This window comes from Rhipicephalus microplus, chromosome 1, assembly GCF_043290135.1.
Source record: "Rhipicephalus microplus isolate Deutch F79 chromosome 1, USDA_Rmic, whole genome shotgun sequence".
NCBI classification, from domain to species: Eukaryota; Metazoa; Arthropoda; class Arachnida; order Ixodida; family Ixodidae; genus Rhipicephalus; species Rhipicephalus microplus.
This window is the reverse complement of record NC_134700.1, coordinates 215,885,903-215,909,928: the sequence shown is the minus strand read 5'-3', so window position 1 is coordinate 215,909,928 and position 24,026 is coordinate 215,885,903. Positions and strand designations below refer to the sequence as shown.

The 24,026-nt window shown below is 46.4% G+C and overlaps 1 protein-coding gene across 1 annotated transcript in view; it reads left to right on the top strand.

The window, feature by feature from the left end:
• Positions 1-24,026, top strand: part of LOC142807311 (chondroitin sulfate proteoglycan 4-like) — a 159,535-nt gene that overhangs the window by 107,288 nt on the left and 28,221 nt on the right. The window contains exons 2-4 of the mRNA XM_075891338.1: positions 16,278-16,701; positions 18,747-19,065; positions 20,366-21,256. Coding sequence (XP_075747453.1) covers positions 16,278-16,701; positions 18,747-19,065; positions 20,366-21,256 — 1,634 coding nt within the window. The remainder of the gene's footprint in view (positions 1-16,277; positions 16,702-18,746; positions 19,066-20,365; positions 21,257-24,026) is intronic.

Here is a 24,026-nt window from a genome sequence, read left to right as displayed (position 1 = left end):
TTCTTCCTGAATACAAGAATAGGAATGCGGTGCTCGATCGCATTCGGGAGCCGCGTTTGGCAGGTGGGGTCAACTATTTTGAACAAGTAGAATCGGTGAAGTAATTAACACATAAATACAAAAATAGAGAATATGGAAGTTTGCTTTACTGTAAAGTGAGTTTGTCGTTAGGAGAAGCCTAACCTATACGGTGTACGAATTTGAGCGTTTACTGCGAAGTGATAAGCTGGATCTGATATTTCTTGTGATTATTCAAAACGGCCTGTCTTACATGCCCTTTTTGAGCACGATACACGAGATAAGACATCCCGAAATACAATTATTACTTGCAGACATGTTTTAGCAGCCACGTTATTGGCTGGACATTTAAAACAGACGGGCTACCACACAACGGGATGCGTAAAGCACATCATTTAGCCCTGTTTACATACTCGAGCTTGATTATATCACGTCCGGCTCATCGAAAATAGAAAGTAAACTACTCTGAAAGGTTGAGATGCAATATAGTCCACTAATAATAATGGTTTTCGTATTCGAGTTCTAATAGGGCAAATGCGTAAGGAACCGTGCAGCTTTCAAACGCGGGATCAATTAGAAGTCTTGGCTTTTTCGGCGTTCGCTTTCTTGTCAGCACTCCTATGGGCAATACAGAGAGCAAACAATGACCAAACCACCTGCACCCGCGAGCAGGCTCAATTCATGCACGTTCACATCACCCAAAGGAGTACGGTCTGCAAATTGCTTTCAGCCCTGCCGTGGAGGTAACTGCTGTGTAGCGGCGGTTAGCAGCCGAGTGCGAATACCTTAGACCGAGTCGGGCCACACGTGTTCTTGGCAGGACGCTTAATTTTCAAGCACGAGCGCACCGAGAGTTCCGTTCTTTGCGTTTCTTAAAAAAAAAATAACTGAAAATTCCACCGCTCGGTAAGGTTGAAGTAAAAATTCAAGCGCTTGATGTACACGCGGCAAGCACTTCTCGTCTCTGCCGACTTACCTGGATAAATTTTTTTTCTGTGGACTTTAATCTACGCATTCGCCCGACGAGTGGGAAATCAGTCTCCGTTGCTAACTCGGCGAGACTGCTACAGCCAGGCATACGGCAAAGGATGTTCGAGTTCTTGAAGCATAAATGTCGCTACCTTCGAGATTGCACCTTTACGGTTGTCGCTTTTTGTAAAAGCGTGTCGGGAGCAGGCCCACATGAGTTCTACGTCCACGTTTCTTCCTTTATAAACAGGGGAGTGAACATTTATGCGAATAGGCACGGTTACATCAGAGAAATTTGCGATAAGTCAAACGCATACGAGAGGGTGAAAGAGAGAGAGAGAGAGAAGAAAAATATAAAAAAGGTATGGAGGTTAACTAAACTAAGGCCAGTTTGCTACCCTACACGGGGGAGAGGGGAATATTGGATGAAAAGAGAGAGGGAGCAGGATGATGATGATGAGGAGGAGGAGGCGAAGGAGGAGGAGGAGGAGGAGGAAGAGGAGGAGGAGGAGGAGATACACATTGCACATAACACACACACACACACACCATACACACAGTTCAGGTTTCACAGGCAGTCGCACAGTGACGTTGCCCTCGAGAATTGTAGAAGGGCTCGGGTGGCTTCCTGCATGGGCTGAAGTACGTGAAAGCCACGCGAAGGGAGAGAAATTGGACACAACGCAAGTGCTGACGAGTGTTACATAACGCCGCTCGTCACTCGCCATCATGGCTGTGAACGGTTAACGCCCCCATGTTTACTGGCACATAAGATCCAACGAAGTAGAAATGGGGGCAGGGGAGAGGGGGGTGATGGCCAGTGTGGCTTGATTGGTAAATCATTAGACGCGTTGTGCGAACGTTGTAGGTTATGGTCCCCATCGGCGCAAAGTCGTCTTTTCGTACAGTTTAGTTACTTCACGTCCATACATTAATTACTACAATACAACTGAAAGACTGCGAAATATATTCCCTGTATACGTGCCTTAGCTTCACTTGGATTAGGCTGGATAAGGTAATATTCAGCATATTGATCACTTCTACTGATCTTTACGCAGATGTCTAACCATTATTAATTTTCGACAATGTTTCGCGTTTACTGTGACGGGGCCTACAGCGCAATTCAAATGGTCGTGCAACCGCCCTTCGCCCTGGCAACGCACAGATAAGATTTATTCGGATGTTCGTGACAATGACAACCAAGCTCGTTAAGGTTTAAGACTGGTAGTGTTGGTAAAGTATGACCGTAGATTGTATAGCACACCAAATCGACAGGACAAGGGAAATATACACACACAATAAGCTCTCTCTTTGAACAATGAATTATGTATTGCTGAGAGATAATTGATTGATTGATTTGTGGGGTTTAACGTCCCAAAACCACCATTTGATTATGAGAGACGCCGTAGTGGAGGGCTCCGGAAATTTTGACCCCCTGGGGTTCTTTAACGTGCACCCAAATCTGAGTACACGGGCCTACAACATTTCCGCCTCCATCGGAAATGCAGCCGCCGCAGCCGGGAATTGAACCCGCGACCTGCGGGTCAGCAGCCGAGTACCTTAGCCACTAGACCACCGCGGCGGGGCTTGCTGAGAGATAGCACTTGCCGTGTGTACCCTGTGTCCCGTCGATTTGGTGGATTATACAATCTATCTACATTGACAACCAAACAACCAACTCGTTAGAATACGTCATAAACAATTTACGAGAGACAAATGGTACGACATCTCCAAACAGGTATACTGTGCACGCGACCGGCGAACACAGAAGCTTCTGATTTACCGAATCGATCTTCTGCGCTGAAAACAGATTACAGCGCCCGCTCTCTCCGGAGACATCCACACAGTTAGAAGAAAAAGGGGAAGGGACTGAGTGAGAGCTAGAGAAAGAGGGAGAAGGAATGTGGCTGAATTTAACCCTATGAAAACCCGCACGCCGCAACGATACCGCCGAGTGAATTTGATTAACGCTGTAACGTCGTGGCGAAACGCGCCGAGTCTGAAACCGACGACTTCCCAGTGTTGTCACGTCTTGTTTATGTAAACGTCACGTCTCCTAGTACTGTGCAGTGGTGCCGAGGTTAGAGCAGGCTTCGGACATCAACAGGTTCATTTTAAAAAGGCTATTCTGCGGAATGGACGTTATCAACTCACTGGCCATTTGCTCTATGTGAGGTGAATGGTAACATAAACTTACAGGAGGAGAAACACGGAAAGAGAAGCTTAGCCCAGAAAAATCTGGTGCTTAAGCGACGAAGAGTAGAAGGGTCCCAAAAATTGAGCCGACTGGCAACAAGCGTAGATCGTCTCGTTAGCGTGAATTTAAGCCACACTAGACTGTAAGATATAGTTACAGCATTTGCACTGCACTTTATTTCATTTCTCTCTCTCTCTCTTTACATGTGTACGCGGATGTGGTCACAGCACATAAAAAACAAAACTTTCCATGCGCGTGCATTTTAAAATGTAAACAACGTTTTATGCGAGACATTGCGTTGGCTACCAGGTGAATTCATTATTCCATCGGTTTCATTTTGTAGTGACAATTCTTATATGTTGGCTTTGTAGCCAGTAATGACACACAACGTTATTCTAGCATATTAATAAATAAAATCGCAGTGGTCATTCAGACACTTTAGCATATATACGTATAAAGCGTGCTGAATTATACGCATGAGGTTAATACGAACGAAAGTGCTCGCAAGAATGTTGACATTTTTAGCTTAGAAAAACAGCAGTTAGAAATGGCTTTTTTGTTGTTGATGATGTGTGGGTAACAAAGAAAGCAAGACACAACGCTGACTACTTTGATAACACAAGGGAAGTCTGTTTTTTATAAACTTGTCAGCGTATATACCAGTGTATACTCGCCAGAGTTCTCCCCATAATCGACGTTGATTATGGGGAGATTCGATTAGAGAAGGCTTCTATAATATGCATCAATACATAATCCGATTAGGCGTGAGTGTTCTTAATAGCTTGGTTGGTTGCGTTGCTTAAGGAGCCTAGCTAGGGTGGAGTTAACATGCTAATCTGTATCTGCTACGGCCCCTCTGTAAAAAAAAAAGGGGGGGTGAGGGGGGAGCACTGTAAGTGCTGATGGAAAGCACAAGACTGCACTTGAATACGGGACACAAGAAGCGGACATGACCAGCGGACACTAACAACCGATTTATTTGGACGACGCTTGTTAGTCTGCGCTGGTAACGTCAACTTCTTTCTTCTCCCTTGCCGAGGCAACGTTTTGTGTTTTCCGTGTTTCAATAGTAATCATATTGAATGCAACACAAGCTCAGCGGAAACACTGCACAACTTATACACATATCACTTGCCAAAGGAATTGCTCTGTGCCTAAACAACTTCGTTGATGGGCGATTCCCACGTTTTGGGGCACAATTTGTAACGATAGCAGTCTACATGACGTCATGAGGAAATGAATTCTTTCAATGGTCCATATACGAAAGATTTCAGTGGCGTAGTATACCCTGTTCTGCCTCGCAGATCGCGCGCTTGTCCTGCACTATCGTGCACAATCAGCTGATCTCTCTCCGTTTTGTCTTTTCGACTGCTCAAGTGAAGATAACCGCGTGATTCCAATCTTGATAGTATCAGCTGTTTATTGCTGAAATTGTCCGCGCGTTTTACAAAGAGTCAAGTCACGAGGAGGAGACAGCGCCTGCAGGATGCTTAGAGCAGGCTAGAAGGTAACCACTGGCTCGTATTCCAAATAGGAAAGTGTGGGCATGAAAACACTCGATCAAAGGAAGAACCGACGAAGCTAAACTTTTCTTCGTTTATGTGTAATTCAGTGTAACACTTCGTATATTCAGTGGCCAAGTGAAGTTGAAGTTCGGAAACTTCGTGCCACAAGCTCCCTGTAGCTCCTCGAATCGCATAGAGGAAAATGTTAGAGGGTCGTTCCTGGCAACACTGCATGACTCGGTGAAGGTAAGGAAAGTTCCATATTGCCAGGAGCCGGCCGGTCTCCAGGGCATAGTTCGGTGAAATAGCGTTCCAATAATTCCCACTGGAGGCATTCGACCAAACCGCGGCGACGTGAAAGAATTTATCGATTCCAGCTACCGTGTGTTGGCCCTTCTCTGACAGCAAGATCGCGGTGAGTGCAGTGAGTTCCCCGAATTCTTCGCAGATATTCAAAAATATATTGACTTGAAACCGCAATCCTAAAATAATAAAACATAAAGATCTGACAGAATGCGAAAATGAGGCTGTATGTATTTACTTTGCTGCGGAGCGCGCTTTATTACCGCGCGCGAGGAAGTTGCCCCTTCCTTTAACTTTATTTTTTTTTATTTTGTGAGCACTGCCTTTCTAAGTAAAAGCAAGAAGAGGAAAACATGGTTGATCTCTCCGTCATAGGAATTATTTATTTATTCGATTTGAATACACAGATACACAAGAACACGGAGGAAAGAGGGAGAGATCAAGCTGGCAACTGCCACCTGTAGGGGCACAACACCTTCTCACTCATTTGGGAGGAAGAAAGAAACAGAGATAACAAAAATTAGAGGGGCGAAAGAGGAAAGAAAAGGGGGAAGGAAGAAAATAAAAAAAAACACAACTTAAGACTTATCCTGACAGAAGTAGTTTAATGTTCACTGTAAATCTATACGAGAGCTTGTGCAATCTCTATTTGTGTTTGACTTAGCACCACTTAACATCGATGTACCCATGTTGGCGCTTAGTCATACATACACATCGGAACGACTAACGTTCATTATTAATTATTAAAGAAAACCTTGTGATCATAGATGCTTACGGTAGCTCTGAACGGAACCAAAGAAAGCGATGTGACAGCCAGAAGATCGCTTATTTATTGAACTCCACTGCCCGAACAGAGGGAAACGAAACGCGCGTCATGTAGTGCCTTTGGCCGGCCGCGAGTATTAGCCGGGTAAGTGTTGCGGAGTTAAAGCCAGGCGAAACCGCGGTGGTCGTCACAGAGCTATATACTGTTGATGAGCGCCGCCGACGCAGGGGGTAAGGTCGCCACGTGTGAGTGCGTTAAGGCGTTGACGAAATTGCACTTTTCTTATCGGAAACGCGCCGAATGGAACGAACCCTCAGAAACGACGCGTCGAAGGATTTAATTGTGGATTATACCGCCTCACACTCAGAGGCAGACCACCCAAACAGTATATAGTCCAACAAGCTCATACACAGACATTACCCTGAAGACGGCCGATGGACTCGCCATACCGACAGTCGATAAAATATGGGTTTCAGGGCTTCTGGTTGAAAGCAAAGGCACAAATGGTGAGACAATCGGCAAATTGGAAGCCAAGGTTGCACAAACGATGCGACTCATTAGAAGAATAAGTAACAAACATGAGGGCACGAAGGAATGTAGTATTCTCTGGCTTATCTACTCCTTCGTGCTCAGTCACATTACTTCTGTCGCTGTCTATTATTGATGGTTCTAGGAGGAAAAAACTAAACTCAACGGACTCATCAGACGAGTTTACAAACAGGCGCTAGGGCTTCGGCACAGTACCCGCACGGAAATCCTTCTTCAACTAGGTATTCATGACACGCTTGAAGAAATAATTGGAGTGCTACAGATCTCGCAATACGAGCACTTGAGCAATACGAAAGCAGGTCGTCCAACTCTCGATAGTCTCGACAATTCTCGACATGTCTCGGCAAAAAGATTCACCGTCGTTAAAAGTATCATGGCTACTCGATGATTTTTTTTTGTTGTCGTTCTTCCAGTTTTCGCGGTGCCAGCTGGAGCACGTGGCAATTCATGATTATAAATTGTGTTCTAAGTCTGACAGGAATAGCTGCATTCCAAGACAACATGATACTTGACATCAACAGGTACTGATATGTGAAGTACCCTCTTATTTAGTGTGGGATCTATTGAAATTGGTGATAGCTTAAGAACGGGTGAAAGGGCAATACATTAGCAAAAACCACGTTCTATACTTAAGTCCGCCTCGATGGTATACAGTGCCTACGGTGCTCGGCTATACACTGACCCGAGAGTCACGGTTTCAATCCTGGCCGCGGCACTAGCATTTCGACGGACGCGGAACGCTAAAGAGAGAGAGAGTGAGAGAGAGAAAAAAAGGAAGGGCGGGAGGTTAACCAGATATTGGCGTCTGTTTTCCTACCCAGCATTGGAGGTTGGGAAATAGGGGCAAGAGAGAGGGGGCAGATGAGAGAAAGAAAAAAAAAACGCACGTGCACTCATGTGAAAACGAAAACACACACAGTGCAGAAAGGGCGTTCTGGCTACAACCGTTCAAAAAGGTCGGTCGATCGCAAAAAGTGCTGTAGCGCATTGAGGATCTTCTGTGAAGTTGCATCTTGTCGATATTGTAGAATTCTTTCCTCCGACATAAATTGATTATCTAATTAATTTGCGGAGTTCCTTGTGCAGGCATAGTCGTTGTCTACTATACTCTAGGCAGTCACAAAGGATATGTTGGATGGGGTTTTTTTTCTTTTTGCCACAGTGGTCACAGGCTGTGGTGTCGGCCATCCCAATGCGGAAAGCATGGGCACGAAACGCCCAACCACAGCCTGCATAAAAGGGTCTGGTCTGCTCGGCACAGCCTCGACGGGACTTGAAGACTTGACGTAGGATCAAGCGAGTACAGTCGGCAATGCTTGAAGTACGACTGATTCTTTCGTGATGTGGTTTGCTGGCGATGAAGCCAGCGGAGCTTTCGTGCAGCATCTGTCCTGGAAAGTGGTAGCAGTAGTTCATGATCTTCTGCGTTGGCTGAGCGGGCAGCTTGGTCGGCCCGTTCATTGCCGATGATTCCTCAGGGACTGGGTACCACTGAAACGTAATTTGGTGCCCTTTCTCAGTCAGGTGGTGTATAACCTCTGCTATATTTAGTACCAGCTGCTCGTGCGGTCCACGGCATAAGGCTGATAGTAGAGACTGCAATGGCGCCTTCGAGTCGCAGAAAATAGTCTACTCGCGTGTAGGTTGATCAGTGACAAATTGCAACGCAGTACGAAGTGCTGCCAATTCTGCTGCCGTTGATGTTGTTGCGTGGGATGTCTTGAATTTAATGGTCGTGACCAACCTTGGTATCACGACTGCTCCAGTTGAGCTGTTCGGCTCCACCGATCCGTCAGTGTATATATGTATGGAGTCTTGGCATTTTCCATACAAGGAAGTAGTGTGAGCTGCTTAAGAGCCGGTGACGACAAATTAGCTTTCTCTGAACGCCAAGTATGGTAATATTACTAACTGGTTGAGCGAGGCACCATGGCGGAGTCACAGGTCTAGCGGCAGGAGAGAATGAAGTTGGGATCGACTCGCCATGTGCGGTGACTGTTTTGCAGTAAGATGTGCGTGGTCGTTCCACTGGTAAAGAGGCTAGAAGATGTCGAGGAGTTCGAGCAAGGTGTCGTATATGTGTCCTCAGCAATTCAACAATAATGTGGTCTTGATGAGGTGGTCCCTTGTGATGACGATAGTTGCCGCTGTTGTTGCACTTTGGGGCAAGCCTACACAAATCCAGAGTGCTTGAGCCTGCACACACTGAAGCATTAGTACACTTGTTTTACTTGCATTGGTTAACGCAGGTAGGCTGTACCGAAGGAATCCAAGGAAAAGAACCCTGTATAGTCGCAAAATAGCGGCTGTGGACATTCCCCAGCTCTTTCCAGCGAATAATTTGAAAAAATGGCAGATGCCTGTCAGCCGCCTTTTTTATGTATGACACATGTGGGCTCCATGAAAGGTCTCTGTCAATTATAACACCTAAAAACTTGTACGATCGGAGGTAAAGTACCCTTTCGCTGTTTATCAGAACGCTATAGTTCTGCATTGGTTTGCGCGTAAATGCCACAAGTGCACATTTCTCAGAGGAAACTTCCAGACCTCGTTTACGGAGGTAAATAGCAGCTTGAGTGGCTGCTCTCTGAATTCGCGCTCCCAGGTGTAGACGTGTTGCTGCAGACGTCCAAACACAGATGTCGTCCGCGTACATCAACAATCTGACAGTACTTGGCAAATGCTCATGGAGAGTGATTAGCGTCAGGTTGAATAGTACAGGGTTAAGTACGCCACCCTGGGCAACACCACGGTGGCTGTAGTGTAGCGAAGTGTCACCATCCTCGGTTCTCACGAAAAAGAATCGCTCAGAAAGATAGCTGCGTAGCCCCTGAAACATCCGACCGCCCACTCCTACCTCTTTGAGAGCAATGAGGATAGCTTCATGGGTGACGTTATCATACGACCCCTTGACATCAAGAAATAAGGAAGCACAGAGAGGCTTACAGCCTTTTTCATGTTGCATGTAGTTGATCAGGTCTGTGACGCTATCAATTGATGATTGGACACGGCGAAACCCGTCTTAGCATCCGGGTAAATGTTATGATGCTCCAGAAATCATTTTAGTCGTCCTAGTACCAACTTCTCTATCGCTTTGCCCAAGCAACTAGCCTGTGCAATCGGGCGGTATGATGTGAGCACCAATGGTGACTTGCCAGGCTTCAGTAATGGAACCAAACGGCTGGTCTTCCAGTTGAGTGGAAGGGTGCCCTCTCGCCACGAATCATTGTATATCTCGAGGAGAGCATTTCTCGCACACTCACCAAGGTGACACAGCGCTCTGTAGGATATTCCATCAGGCTCCAGTGCTGATGTTCGTCTACACAAGGCCGGTGCTGCTTTAAGCTCATTAATAGAAAAAAGTTGGTTCATGCGGTGATCACGTGATGTCGTGCCACCACGTGGGTGCGTGGAGATGTTGGGATCTGCGAGCTGACCAGATAAATTGGCACAGAACTCTTCTGCCAAGTCGACCTCCGATCACTGTTGAGAGAGGGCTGGAGCCTTGAATGGAGACCGCTGAATGGAAACTGTCCGGAGCACTCTTACTAAACTCCAGCGAAACGCTAAAGGCCCGCGTAGTAGTGTGCTATATCAGTGCACTTAAAATAACACCACTGCATAGTCGAAGCTTCCGCGGCCCTCCACTGTGGCGCTTGTCGTAATCATATCGTGATATTGAACCTTAAAACCAAGGATATTATATGTTCTAGCAGTTCATTGCATACGTGTACCCGGCACACGCTACGATCGCCACAGATAGCCTTCGCTGACTCACATCCGGAACCAAGTCAGTGCGAGTCGGATATGAAAGAAAGATGTAGGCTATCGCCATTTACATTTATGCAACATTAAGTCTCGTCGAAAATAGAGACGTGCACTGAATGAATGGCACCACCGATGTGAACACTTACAGACGAGCACTGTGACGCACTTGTGTGGTCAATGACCACCGAAACGCTTCGATCTCGCGGTCAAAGCAGAGTTTGGTATACACCATAAGTGGATAAAGAGAGTGTCAGCGATACGCGATGTAATCTTTGTAAGCGTCATAAAATATACGTTGACCTTTTGAACCAATTTTTTAATATTTTTTACTGCTTCTTGCGAAAAGAAATGAACTCTCACGAGAAGCTAATGCTTACCGAAAGGAGCCAATCGGCTTTCCTGTTTTGTACTATGCTTAGCAGACATCAATGAAAACTTGAATCAGTAGCTATTGAATCATTGCCATAGAATGTGGGAAAAAAGACTGATAGTTTTGGCTGCCGAGTCATCTCTGGTGAATTCACAAGGAATCCTCTGAGTCCCATAAGCTTTCACAAACTTGCACACAAACACACACGGTCTTCTCCCTCGAGACTTATGGCGAAGGATTTATTTATTTATTTATTTTTTTATTTATTTATTCATTTATTTATTTATTTATACTCTTAGTACGTGCCAGAAAAGGAGCTGTGATTATTTTATTTATTGATACTGTTAGCCAAAGGCCGTTACAGGGTCGGGTAAAGAAATACACTTCACTTGTTGACACAAGCACTACAAAATGAAATCGAGAAATACAACACAACTGGCAGTTTTTAACATATATTGGTGATTTAATTATATTGGTGACTTGTTGAAAGTACATGTTTCAACAATTTCAAACACAACACTCAACATTCTATATCAATATACTGCGAAAGACGCCACTATAAAAAACAATCACAGAAGAATATGCCTGGAGTTTCGCCGAAAATATAGAGCGGATAGGAAGAAATAAGCGCAACATGTGCCTCAAGAGCGCAGGTCAAGCGCCAAATTTTTTCCGGGGCTTAAGGGCCTAACTTCGCTCGTCTCTTCCGAATCACGTTCATGCGTCACAGCGCGATGAGTATACGTGACTGCATACGTCTGTTCTCGAGATCCATCGGCTTACGAAAAGAGAGAAAGTCGGAAAAAGAAAATGGGGATCGACCTTATGCTCGATTTGCATTCAAATTTCCGGTCATTCTTCGCTGCCGAGGTAATCCCCGAGATTACAAATCGTAATGCCTTCTTAAGCCTCCTTCCTCGTCCTCCCTCACCCTCCGCTTTCAAAGCCCAGCAGCCGGTCGGTCCAACAAGTAATGTATTCATTCTTCGCTCGCTCTTTTGTCTGTTACTTTTTTAGAGAAAACCTTATGTCGCGATTTCTCGTTATGCTTTTCGGAAGACAGAGCCGTCGCATTACGCGACAGCTGTCTGCAAATAACGGGCCATGATTTTTGTCTTCTTTTTTGTCATTGCGCGTGTGTCACTTAAGGAAAAACCACTGCTGTTTGAAATCAGCAGCGCCGCAACTGCAGCGCTCCGCAAAGCGACGTTGTGTGAACTTCGAGCATTTCGTTTACAAACCACCTCACGTTGGCGGCAGCAAATGGGACACAGACTGCCAGTGCTCGGTCTTCTGTCTGCATCCAATCTGCGCACGTTTGGCACATGGTGCGATCCTTCTTTAGCGCGTTCGCAGCGGGCGCGCGAGAACGGTCGTGACAGAAGCTGGCTCGTTTTATTGAAGCATTCTTCCAATAGCACGCGCTGATAAGAAAATGCGTTATCGGATGACTGTCGTTTGTGGGGCGCGGACCGTGTATAGCCCAAGGAGGATTTAAAAAATTGCTGCAGTAGAAATGGTTGCTCAGAAGTAAAGCCGTTCCTCTGGCAAGATGGCGGCTGTGGCGGCCATCTAGTTTTCTAGGGGCATGATAAAGCATCACCGTTCAGCGACTAAAAACCGGGCGTTACCCTGACACGCCCAACGAGTTCAATGTGGAAACTTTTCCGGGTCACATTGTGCTCCAAGTGCGTCTTACAGTTACTAGTTTTCCTTAGTGAGCCTCTAATGGGAGTCAAAGTTCTTTGAAGATTCAGTCATCAATACTCGTTTCTGTATGTTATTTCGTCGGGACCAACTGTCTTTTAATATAGAACTAACGCAGCATTTACATAACATATCAAAGCCACTTGATCTTCAAGTGGGCACTATCAGAAAAAAGCATGTTTCCGTCATCTTGGCAGTGGCAAAAGCTGGCTTCACTTCTGCTGGCAAGGCAATGCAGGAGCTTCCACTCCAGCAATTTTCCTTTAATCCTCCTTGGTATAGCCAAGTTTGCAGCAGCATCTGTAGACCTTCCACGAGCCACTGGGCTAGACGCGTGACTTTGTTTTCATAGAGAGATGTGCTTTTATATACGCAGCTCCTTCTTTCATCATCGTCATTGTGCGTTCCTTTCCATCTCAGTTCGTAATAAGTGTTGGTGTTTAAGGTCCCCAAACCACCATATGATTATGAGAGACGCCGTAGTGGAGGCGTCCGGAAATTTCGATCATTGCGGTTTTTTAACGTACACCTAAAACTAAGCACAGGGGCCTCAAGCATTTTTCGTCTCCATCAAAAATACGGCCGCCGTGGCAGCAGGGATTCGATCCCGTGACCCAAATTTTTCATTGAATAGTTACAACGCGTAATTCACGCCGATGGCTCTGGCTTTCTGCAAATAAACTTCTCTTCTTCTTGTGCATGCCTAAAACGACGATTCTTTATATATAGTATTTTTCATGTACTGTAATGTCCTCATCTTACAAGCAGTCGTGGGTTAGGTGAATTGTGGTGTAGTTTATATGTCCTATGTATGTCATGATCTCGTCAATGCGGACGCAGAAAAAAAAAAGAAGTGGTATAGCAAGGAGGCTGATATTATGCCACGTACGCGCGTGCTTGCAAGTGCAATGACCACTATATAAGTCTTTGTACATTTGGTCCTCATCCACAGGCAGGCTCGAGAATAGAAACCAATTAGCCAAGTGGATATCATTAGACTCCAGTTCCAAATACTACCGAAAATGAGCGCGTGATCAAGGTATAAATCGCGGCCGGCCATTTTACGTTACCCCGTATTTATATTAACTGTATTTATATTAACCGTATTTATATTAACTAAAAGCTGACTTAAACGAACAAGGATGTTTCGAGAACTCAAGAGCGACCAACGAGCAGCGCTTGCGAACCCTAAAAGCTTGGTGAATCCAACCCATTACATCACGTGGTATCGATTATGAACTGTAGTACTATACACTTAAGCCACAGAATTCATGAAGGCAGGTTTGCAGAAAACTGGGCGTATTCAACATTGAATGTGCCTCATCTCACGCGAGGTCATCACAAATGATTGATGCTGCGTCAGTTTGTGGATACTGAAATGACTTTCCGCACGCGATTTTAACGAGCATGCCTAGCACTGTTCTTGGCATTTTCCTTGTCGTTGATGCCATAGTGACCTGCAAGCCGCTGGATCGTTATGTCATGCTCCTTACCTTTTGATTACAGATATGCTTGTCTTATTAGAAGTGAAGCTCCTCACGCTGTGGTCAGTTCCTCCTCCGTAACATCCCCCCTTACTTCTCACAATGTGCACTAGATGGTGCTGCGCTGTTGCAGTACGAGAAGTTATCACTAGATGACGTGGACGCTCGTTGCGTGTGGTTTAGGATGGCGGACAGACGGGCGTACATACATACATACATACATACATACATACATACATACATACATACATACATACATACATACATACATACATACATACATACATACATACATACATACATACATACATACATACATACATACATACATACATACATACATACATACATACGCACGCACGCACGTACGTACGTACGTACGCACATACATACAGAGGGACAGACGAGATGAGAGCCCGCGATGCTTCACATCACTCGTCATCATTCACTCCGTGTATAATGCAGTGATATTTTTAGATGCGAAGCAGCTCTTTGACTAACACGTGTAACGCTGCTCCTCCGTATGAACGCGTTGCGTTCCGAAGGTACTGGAGTGGTGCCAAATAGGTCGTGCCGCTGCTGCACGTTGACGTAACGATTTCCTCGCAGTGGGCGCTGACACCACTCTCTTAATCACCTGCCGCGCGCTCACCGCGGCGCCCGCAGCTGCCGCGTCGTCCGTTCACCCGCAACACTTGCCGTGATTGCAGCTGGCTACACTGCCGACTCGTCGGTTCACGCGCAATAAACCTGACGCGCGCCTAATGGGCGCGTTAAAACATGTCTGTACGTGTAACCTACAAGACCTACGCCAGCCATTGCTTCAAACAAATCTTCCAGTGCTCACCGCAGCACCCGCGTTAGCACCGTTCAATCCGTGATGCCACCCTTGCGCAGCGCTGCTGCTTCGTATTTTATCGAGGTTCTTTTCGGGGAGATCGTCCAATTTTTACTCCGCTTGTACGTCAATATTTACAGAAAAATCATAATCAGTAAACATGTCGAGGAACAAGTTATCGCTGAATCAGGCCGATTCACACATTCGAGAGATACTTCATTTAATTTTTAAAGCGATAGCGAAGCTACGCTGAGGCAACATTCTCCACTTTCCTGGATGCAAAAAAAGCCTAAAAACGTTCCGCTGGCGCTGCTCTGCATAACTACCTAGAATCCATCGTTATCTTTAAATATTGGTTCACAATTACAGGTTTTGTTGGTTTCGCAGTGATCTGCAAAGCCGCTCATGGATCCTTTTAGCAAGTACGCATGTTCTCGTAACGTTTCATTGATGCATAGGCCTTTTTGATCAATGTAATATCGTTCGCCACTTGTCAGGAGAATCTTATTCAAGTTCCCGCGACATTCAACGAAAGATTGCACATGCTTCGTTTCATATCTGCTTCCTCTTTGGCCTCTTCTCTCTCAGCTGCTCGCTCATATCTCTGCGTAACCTGTTCTCGCTCCATACACGTGCAGAGTTCCTCGTCGGACAAGCCTAACTGCCCTTCCGCAGCGACCAACTTATCGAGGTCCATGTTTCAGTCTGTGCTGCGTGCACACACCTGATTGGTGATTTCCGCGTTGGGGATGTTACTTGAGGATCCTGGCATCCCCACTAAGTTTTCTTTTAATATTTGTTCGTCTTGTGACCCACAACGTGAAGCTGATAACGGACTCTGCAAGGCCTCTGAAGCAAGGTTTGAGGTAGGGCTAGTTGATTGATTGATATATGGGGTTTAACGTCCCAAAACCACCATATGATTATGAGAGACGCCGTAGTGGAGGGCTCCGGAAATTTTGACCACCTGGGGTTCTTTAACGTGCACCCAAATCTGAGCACACGGGCCTACAACATTTCCGCCTCCATCGGAAATAAGGTAGGGCTAGTTAGTAACCCATCTTCAAGAAACGCTGGTGGAACGGACAGCGTACAAACAAGGGCACACGGTTTTCAATAACTGGGGTTTCAATGCGGGTTTATACAATCCCCATTCAGAAATCAGTGGATGTCTTTGTTTCCTTCATTTATTGTTTTCAGCTAATGCACTGTTTTTTTCTCAAGCTTAGACTCTATAAATGTCCTTGATTTCATTTCATTTATTTACCGTTTAACAGAGCAGTGTCGCTGCGAAGGAAAGGCTAAGGATATCTTGACTAGTCTTACCAGCTGGTCACACTTCAGTGCAACGCAATAGCAGCACGCACACTCTGTCTACTTTACAAAAATCAAAACAATAATTTTGTGGCACTCTGTAACGTTAAGTTTGTAACGCCTTTTCTTCTCCACTTTCATTTTTTTCTTTTATTCCCGCCATTCTTTACCCCTGTATAGGGTAGCACAGAGGTTATACCAAACTTGTTAACATCCCATACTCTCTCTCTCTCTTCTTTCCTACCTTAGTTTTATGCGCATATATTCATTTCAATACAAAACAAATAAGCAAATAAATGCATCATCATGCTCATTTCCCATGTAAGTATTGAATCTGGTTATGGTAGTTTGTGGTGTCCCTGGTTGTGACTCTGGTGATCACTTATTCTAATCCGGTTAACAGCGTTCCTCTCTCTGCTCTATCCTTCTTTTGTTGCATCTATCTCTCTCAGTTAACTAATATCTAGCCTTCTTCGCCTGTTGCCGCAGAGGCTTCGTTTCTGGGCGAAGGCTTCGTCTCGCTGGAGTTGGAAGACGCGCGCGAGAGCACCGACTTGAGCCTGCGCTTCCGCACGGCGAGACCCGACGGACTGCTGCTGCTCGCCGCCGGGCCCGATGACTACTGCCTACTGCAGCTGACCGGGGGTCGGCTACGGCTCCGGCTCGAGCTCGGCGCCGGCGAGCCAGCGCTGCTCGAGAGCCCCGCTGGCTTGCGGTTCGACGACGGCGCGTGGCATTCGCTGCAGCTGCGCCGGAGGGGCGCGCTGGCGCTGCTCCTCCTGGACGGCGTGCACGAGGCACGCGCCCAGCTGCCACCTCGCTTCATCCAGCTGGACATCAAGTGGGGGCTGTTCGCCGGCGGACTGGGAGACTTCCAGGACCTGTTCCTCGGACACCTGCAATCGTTCCGAGGGTCGGTGATGTGGCCAGCGTGTAGTATCAACATATTTTCACAGCGGGAAATGAACAAGGACGGATGAGAGGACACAACACGGCGCTTGTATTGTGTCTTCTTGACTGTCCTCGTTCGTTTCGCGATGTAAAAATATTTCAATGCTAAACTATCAACTAGCCTGAGATACCATTCTATCTAGTGTGTGATCCTTGAGCGAGGCGTGTCGAGGGTCTGGTTTGGAACGTACCTTAGCTGAACTATGAGCGTGCCATACTGTGTCATACCTCAGGTCAGTACGACCTTTCACGCCATTTCACTCACAGAGATTTTTGCTATAACGACAACCGAGAACATATAATGTTGCATTCTTCACTCCCGGAAAACTGTGGTCCAAGGACAAGCTGTTGTTCAAAGCACGTCATCGCCTCATTTTCCTTTCGGACTCAACCGGGATGCGCGAAGAGGCGGGGGGGGGGGGGTGAAACTTGCCTTCAACCTTCATGGAGGACCCTGCTAACGCATATGAGAAGAACGGCCTGTTGGACTAGTTGGCTAACCAAGAAAACTAAAGGGTATACTGCGCAAAAGAAAAAACGACGAGTACACAGAATTTTGTTAGTATTTCTTTACGCTGTACTCCAATTCGTTATAAACGTGTTTGCATTTGAAAAAATGGCATGAAAGAATACGCGTAAAACTAAACACCAAGACCGGTAATTCCGAGTGCGCTGATTGAAAGTATCCCAAGGCGAACACAGGCAGACACGTGTTAACAAGACGTCTGTCTGTGTTCTTGGGATAATTATAAGCAGTGCACACTCAAGGCTAACATGAATCATTCCACCCGCAATCACTGCTTAGCTGACTTCAAATACAGGTTTCACTGACAACTATAACTTTTTTTTCTGAAATGATTTAATAACAGCGAAAACCAAAAGAGAGCGAGTTCAGAGGGAGGTATACACAAATACTGACTTACAACTGTTGTATATCGTCATCTCATCCCGTTAAAGAAATAAGTTTTGGTGTTTTACGTAGTAAAAGCATGATATCGTAATGAGGTGAGTGATGGTGGAGGACTGCGGACTGATATTCAAATGCGAAGTTTCATCAAGGTACATCTCAACCTAAGTAAACTGGTATTTCTGCCTTTCTACCGTTCAACAATCTACCGTTCTGTCAATTTTTCCGAAATGAACACTGTCAAAACTTTGGCTGACCCCACGTTCGTCTACACACGCTTTATCGGCCGGCACATCTTAGCCGTGTTAAAATAGCACACATTGGTTATCAGACTGTGTTATACGTTTGGCGTAGCAGGTATTCTGACATTGGGCCACTGACATTCCACATTTTTGAGCCTTCAGCCTAAGAACTCTCGTTCAATGCTTCTACCTTCCAAGAGGGGTCAAGTGACTACCTGAACAGAATCCCGGTGCTGAGACCCTCCTGTGAATCTTTTTTTTTTTCTCCTCAGGGGCATGCTCCCCGAAGCCGTTTACTGTCAGCGCAAAAGGTGTACGATAATTTTATATGATTTTACCATGCCTCTCCAGCATTATGTTTAAATTCTATATAAATTTTGTGAAGTAACTAACAAGGCGCTCAACAAGCAGCCTCGTTAACGACTTCGAACACCCTTAAAACGGTCATGGGGCAGTCGGACGAGAACATAGTGAAGAAAAAACCGTCCAAATGCCTCTGGATCAACTTGCGGCGGTAACGACCGCATTTCGATGAAGGCGAAGTGTAAGAAGACCGTGCACTTATATTTAGGTACACGTTGAAGGACCTCAGCTGCTCAGCATTTCCAGAGCCCTCCTCTACGGTGTCTCCAAAAATCATATTGTAGTTTCGGTGCGTAAAACGCCAACAATTATATTAAGAACGAACAAAACACCGAGACCAGCGGTATCTGTCGATGTCTCCCGTCAGCGTGTGCTGTAAAATGAGGAGGAGAGATAACGACACTACTTCTGAAGCCATGGTTGGGGGCGCGGCTTAGTGCCGTTTTAAGGTACATTACCAACTAACCCACTGAGCCATCCTTTTGAACCTTCCAGGTGCATGGCTGACGTGATGTTCAACGAGGTGGAGCTGTTCGAGACCACAGCAGCGTCGTCGGTGGGCGTCGTATGGGGCGAGTGCAGCGAGGAATTCTCGGCGAGCGTCGACCAGCCGTTCAGCCTGGTGGAGGCGGATGCCTACCTGGCACTGCCCAAGATGAACGCGCGCACGGGCGGCTCCCTCGCCGTGGAGGTGCGCACGCAGGCGCCGTTCGCGCTGGTCGCCTACTGTGCCGGGCCACCGTCCAAGGACGACTTCGTGGCCCTCGAAGTGATCGACGGGCATCCAATGGCTTCGCTCAACCAGGGAAATGGGGTCAGTGCGAAATAAGCCACGAACTATTTGACGTGTTCCACGTCTTATCTTTTTTTTATGTATTCAGTGTGAAAATTTAAATGGAATCACGGGAAAAAAGCATGACAGGCCGGGAGCTGTACTGCAACTGTGTTTATTGGAAATATGCACATGCTGGAGCACACGACGCGGAAGGTCTTGGGTCCATCATGTTTTCCTGTGTTCTTGTGTCTAAATTTTAGCGCAGATTATATTTGAAACAGGGCGATATATAGAAACACTAAAAGGAGAACGTGAAGAGGTAAACTTGGTACAATCAACCGGTTTGCCACCTTGCACAGGGAGGCGAAAGGCCTGAATTGGCTCATTGTGCAGCATTTGTTGAAAGTTTCTAGCTACACAACGTGTTTTGTTGAGCACAGCCCATGTTGCGTTGATGCGTTGTTGCATGTCATTTAGATATATTGAGCTCAACAGAACTCAATTAGTTCGCGGTAAGCAATAACCACAATATGTAGACCCGACTATAATATTTCCTTGCGTCCTATTTTTGTTGCCAATAATTTCCAAGGATAGATTACTTAAGTTACTGATAAACGTTACTCTGTTCATGTAATTAGGTGTCTCAAAGGCTGCTGTTTGCGCCTATTGCTGTTTTCGCCTATTGCTCGGTGGATGCAAAACAAACATGGTCTTAGTAAATGTTTGCTACTACCATAGTCCCTCAACACTTTTTTCAAAAAAAGTATTGATGGACTATGCTACTACCAAGCCCTCGCCTATCCATTAGCCGTATTTGCAATGTTCTGTGCTTGCCCGCTGTATTGTCCGACGAGGTTTTATTTTACAATAGTGCGTATAGAACTTTAAAACAATCATAATTTATTTTAAACACAATTTTCATCTTATATAGTTCCCAGAGGTGTTAGCGAAATCTCTGAACGAATAAACTGTGCAACCTCCATCAGAAATTTCTATGCCAAAAGATTTAAGCTGGTGCCAAGACGAAGCAAGAAAAAAAAACAAATAACGCGTAGTTCTCCTAAAGTTCAGTAGGATATCTTTCATCATTAGGATGTCAACACAAGAAAACCTTTTAGATTTCCTCAATCAACTGGTGTAGAACGCACTAAATGCGAATTTGAAACTTTTGAACAGTATTCCACCACATAAGGATGCGTACAAAGGAAAATTAGAGAGGCTAACCTGAAGACACGAAATTGTGATGATGTACAGTGGCCTGATTCATTACCATATGTCAAAGAATTACAACACCGACACTAATTCCTCTTTATTTGGGTCATTTCTTTCTTTCACTAAGGTGGTGACGCTTCGCAGTGAAGCATCTGTAAACGACGGCCGTTGGCACCAGCTCGGTCTGCAGTTTGGCTCGTCACACGTAGAGCTCAGCGTCGACGGTAGCGTCGAGTCCTTGCGGACGGGCCTCGGCCGCAACCAGTTCTTCGACCTGTCTGGTCCACTTTTCCTGGGCGGCCTCGACGTGTCTGCGCAGTCGCGAGCCGTGCTGGAGCATGGCCTGCAGTCGGAGACGTCACTGCGCGGCTGTCTACGACACGCACGCGTCAACGACGTTCCCACCGGTCTTCCCGACGCCCTGGTCACCAGAGGTCTCAAGCCCGACTGCGTCTGGGAGTTCCCGTGCCTTCAGGACCCGTGCGAGCCGGGCGCCCGCTGCGTCCAGGAGGGTACCGACGGCTTCAAGTGCATCTGCGATGCCGCCGCCTCCAATGGCGGCAGTGGGCGGGTGGACTGCGTTAGGACTAACTTCACCGGTCCCTACAAGGTGTACGCGTCGTCTCTCGACCAGCTGCTTGCACTGTCTCCGTTGCGAGTGGCCGAAGGCGGCAGTGACCTCGTGACCACGGAACACATCCGGCTGCTAGTCGACCACCGTGACCTTGGAGTCAGTGACACGGGCGTACTCTTCCACGTGATGGACGCTCCCAAGCACGGCGCCCTCGAGATCGAAGTGTGGCACCGTGGCACGCCCGACAATGTGTTCACGCTGGCCGACCTGTCGACCCAGAAAGTCCGCTACACTCACGACGGATCCGAGAACCACAGGGACTCGGCAGTGTTCGAACTTGAGTTCCGCTCGCGTACGTTTGACCTGCCCGCCGCGCTTAAGGAGCGCAAGCGGTTCGTGCTGCACGTGATCGTGTCGCCGGTCAACGACGCCCCCAGGGTCAAGGTGTGTGCGCTGTGTCCCGGTGGCGCTTTTTTCCTCCTGCCCTCGTTTTATCTATGAATCGTCATCTCGCGTGCGAGTGGAGTGAATGTGAGCTCGCCGAGGCCTTCCTGCGCCGCCCTTTCCGTTTCGTGCTATATTTAACGAATCCGACGCAGCCATGCACCCATCCGCGCACATCAAGGTGGAAAGTGGTACCTTCCTCTTGGCAACGAAAACAATGAATATCGTTGTGTCGCTGCCGTAATGCGAAAGAGCTGAAAGTGTGTAGGTCACGATCGTTGCAATGTGCACGTGAAAGCGCAGTCTCTCGCAGTCAAGTGATTTAAAGACCGACCTGCGCTTTCCTGGAGTTTTGCGGCTGGCTTTAGAGCTAGACCTATGGACCGCACGCACTCTATGGGATGTAGGCTCAATAACATGAGCGTTTAATGGCTCGCAAGCGTTCTATCGTTATTTGACCTTTCAGATTCTATAAAAAGTTATGATTTATAAAGCCGGAAATGGAGTGATTGAATGATCGACCCCAGATTGACGCACTACATTACAGCTGAAAGACGTTCAAAGATGTTTTGCTACGCATAATAATCGGTTTATTAAAGTTCGAGGCCGTAGGTCTAAGAACTGGCTAACCTCCCTGTCCTTCCGCTTAAACTTTCCTCCTTCCTCCTCCTCGAGGCAGTTTGTGACATGTCAATGTACAGCTTACAAATTTACAAAATCTCTCGTGCCTGAGCTATAAAGTTGCCAACACTTTTTTTCAGTGTACTTGTGAATCTCTTAAAAATGTGAAAGTGCCTGGAATAATATATTATTACTCTAATTACCGAGGTCGTTCACTACTTTATCAAATTATGCCAAATTAGGTCGTCGAGTGCTATGAAGGCATGATAGCTGTGTCAAGGTTGTCTTGGTTATTCGGGTTTTGCTTAATTTCCTTTGTCATTGTGTTTACCACCCTATATGATTTGCTGAGCTTCAGTTATGATCAGACTGTATCATTAATCTTATCCATATCTTATTCATGTAACGTGGTATCCATATATCAAGCTTAACAATGATTTTTGTTTGAGCGTCTTTTAAGAGACGGCGATGGGATTACCGCGTTTCCAAAACTCCGTTTCACAAGCCGTTGGCAGTGCTGTCAAAGTTAAAACTCCCTCGTCCAATCAGGGCTGTGTGAGCACAGCAAATGGACCCTCATCTATTTCAGCAATCCAGAATTGTTCTGCACATTACACACATATACAGTGACAGAGTGGTTAGAATTGATAATTTAAAGCATCCAAACTGCTTTATTATTTCTTGAAATTAATGAAGAAAGCCCGCATGGACGCAGCTATATATGCGGAGGCTCGTTGTGAGGTGGTGATGCTCTACCTTTTTGAAACATGGCCTCACCCGAGTTGGTCGCGTGTCTGCAACGCGTCCCACAAACTGCCATCGGTGAGCCAACCATCGAGGGTGTGGGAATTTCCCCAGCTGGCGAGGTATATAGCTAGCTTTAAACGTTAATTTTTCAAGTATTTCGCGTTGAGTACGAGGACAGCGCAAACGTAGATTCGCTCATCAAAAAGACGAAAAAACCTACTCAGGTGAACGAGCGAATGCAGTATCGGTGGCAAACGCTGGCGGAGAACGCGGACAAAGTGCTACCGCTGAACAAATGCAGTGATCGGAAAAAGATGCTGGACGATTCGGAACTTAGCGTCTTTCGGTGCGTGGTGCACATCCGTTTTGAGAGAGTTGAAATTTAAAAAAATCACCATAGTAGTGCAGCCCTAGCCTCGGTGACCATCTCAGGGCCGCCCAGCAGGCCCGCGAGGCGGCGGTCAGGCAAGGTCTTGACGTCCCCACGCGGGAGACCTAAGGTCCGGTCGGCGAAAGCTCTGCCGGACTTCCAATAAACTTATTACCAACCAAGTGGTGCCGCGTTTCGAAAAGGAAGAGACGCTTCCGACCGTGTCCACAATAACTCCATCCAGAAGATGCGGAATCAGCATGGTTTCAAATACGCGGAATGCTCCCGGAGCGAATTTTTCACAGAAGGGACGGACAATCGTCAATGTCGCCGCTGGTTTCACCAGAGCTTCGACACCAGATTCAAGTGGCGTTGAGTACGTTGAAACGTGAACCGTTCTAAAAGAATTACAGCAATCATTATGTGGTGCCTTCAGAACAGGGTCACTAAGTACTACGACAGTGAGAGTCGCACACATGAAAAGAAAAAAACGGCGTTCAATTATGTCAAAAGTAACCCTTCGGATTGATCCGGTGATTAATTCGTTAATAGACCCAATAATTTATTTAAATTGCTTTGTTGAATGGCAAAAGTAATTTTTTTCCTGTACCCGTGGCATGAACACCTAAAAGCACTTATGTGTTAAGAAGTCATAGAAACAGGTAACATTAAATGTATAAGGCCGGGCCAGTTCCTTTGGAACAGATGTCAGCCCTTCCAACATAAAACAACACTTATCAAGAAGGTTCCAAGCGCCACCTGATACAAAATTAAAAAGTTAATCAGTATAGCACACACTTTTTCTACATAGACGGTGCCACCTGTCCGATACATGGACGCGACATCAGCGTAGGAACACAATTATGTATAGTGCGCTCTATCATGATTGGCTGGTGGTGTCCGTACCTTTCAAAGCACCGCCAACACCTTGTGAAACAGATTATAGGTACAGCGCAGTATTGCCGTTTTTTTTTTTCTACGACTTGGCAACGCCTCCAGATTGATCCTGCCTGACTCTCTGGTCTTCATAGA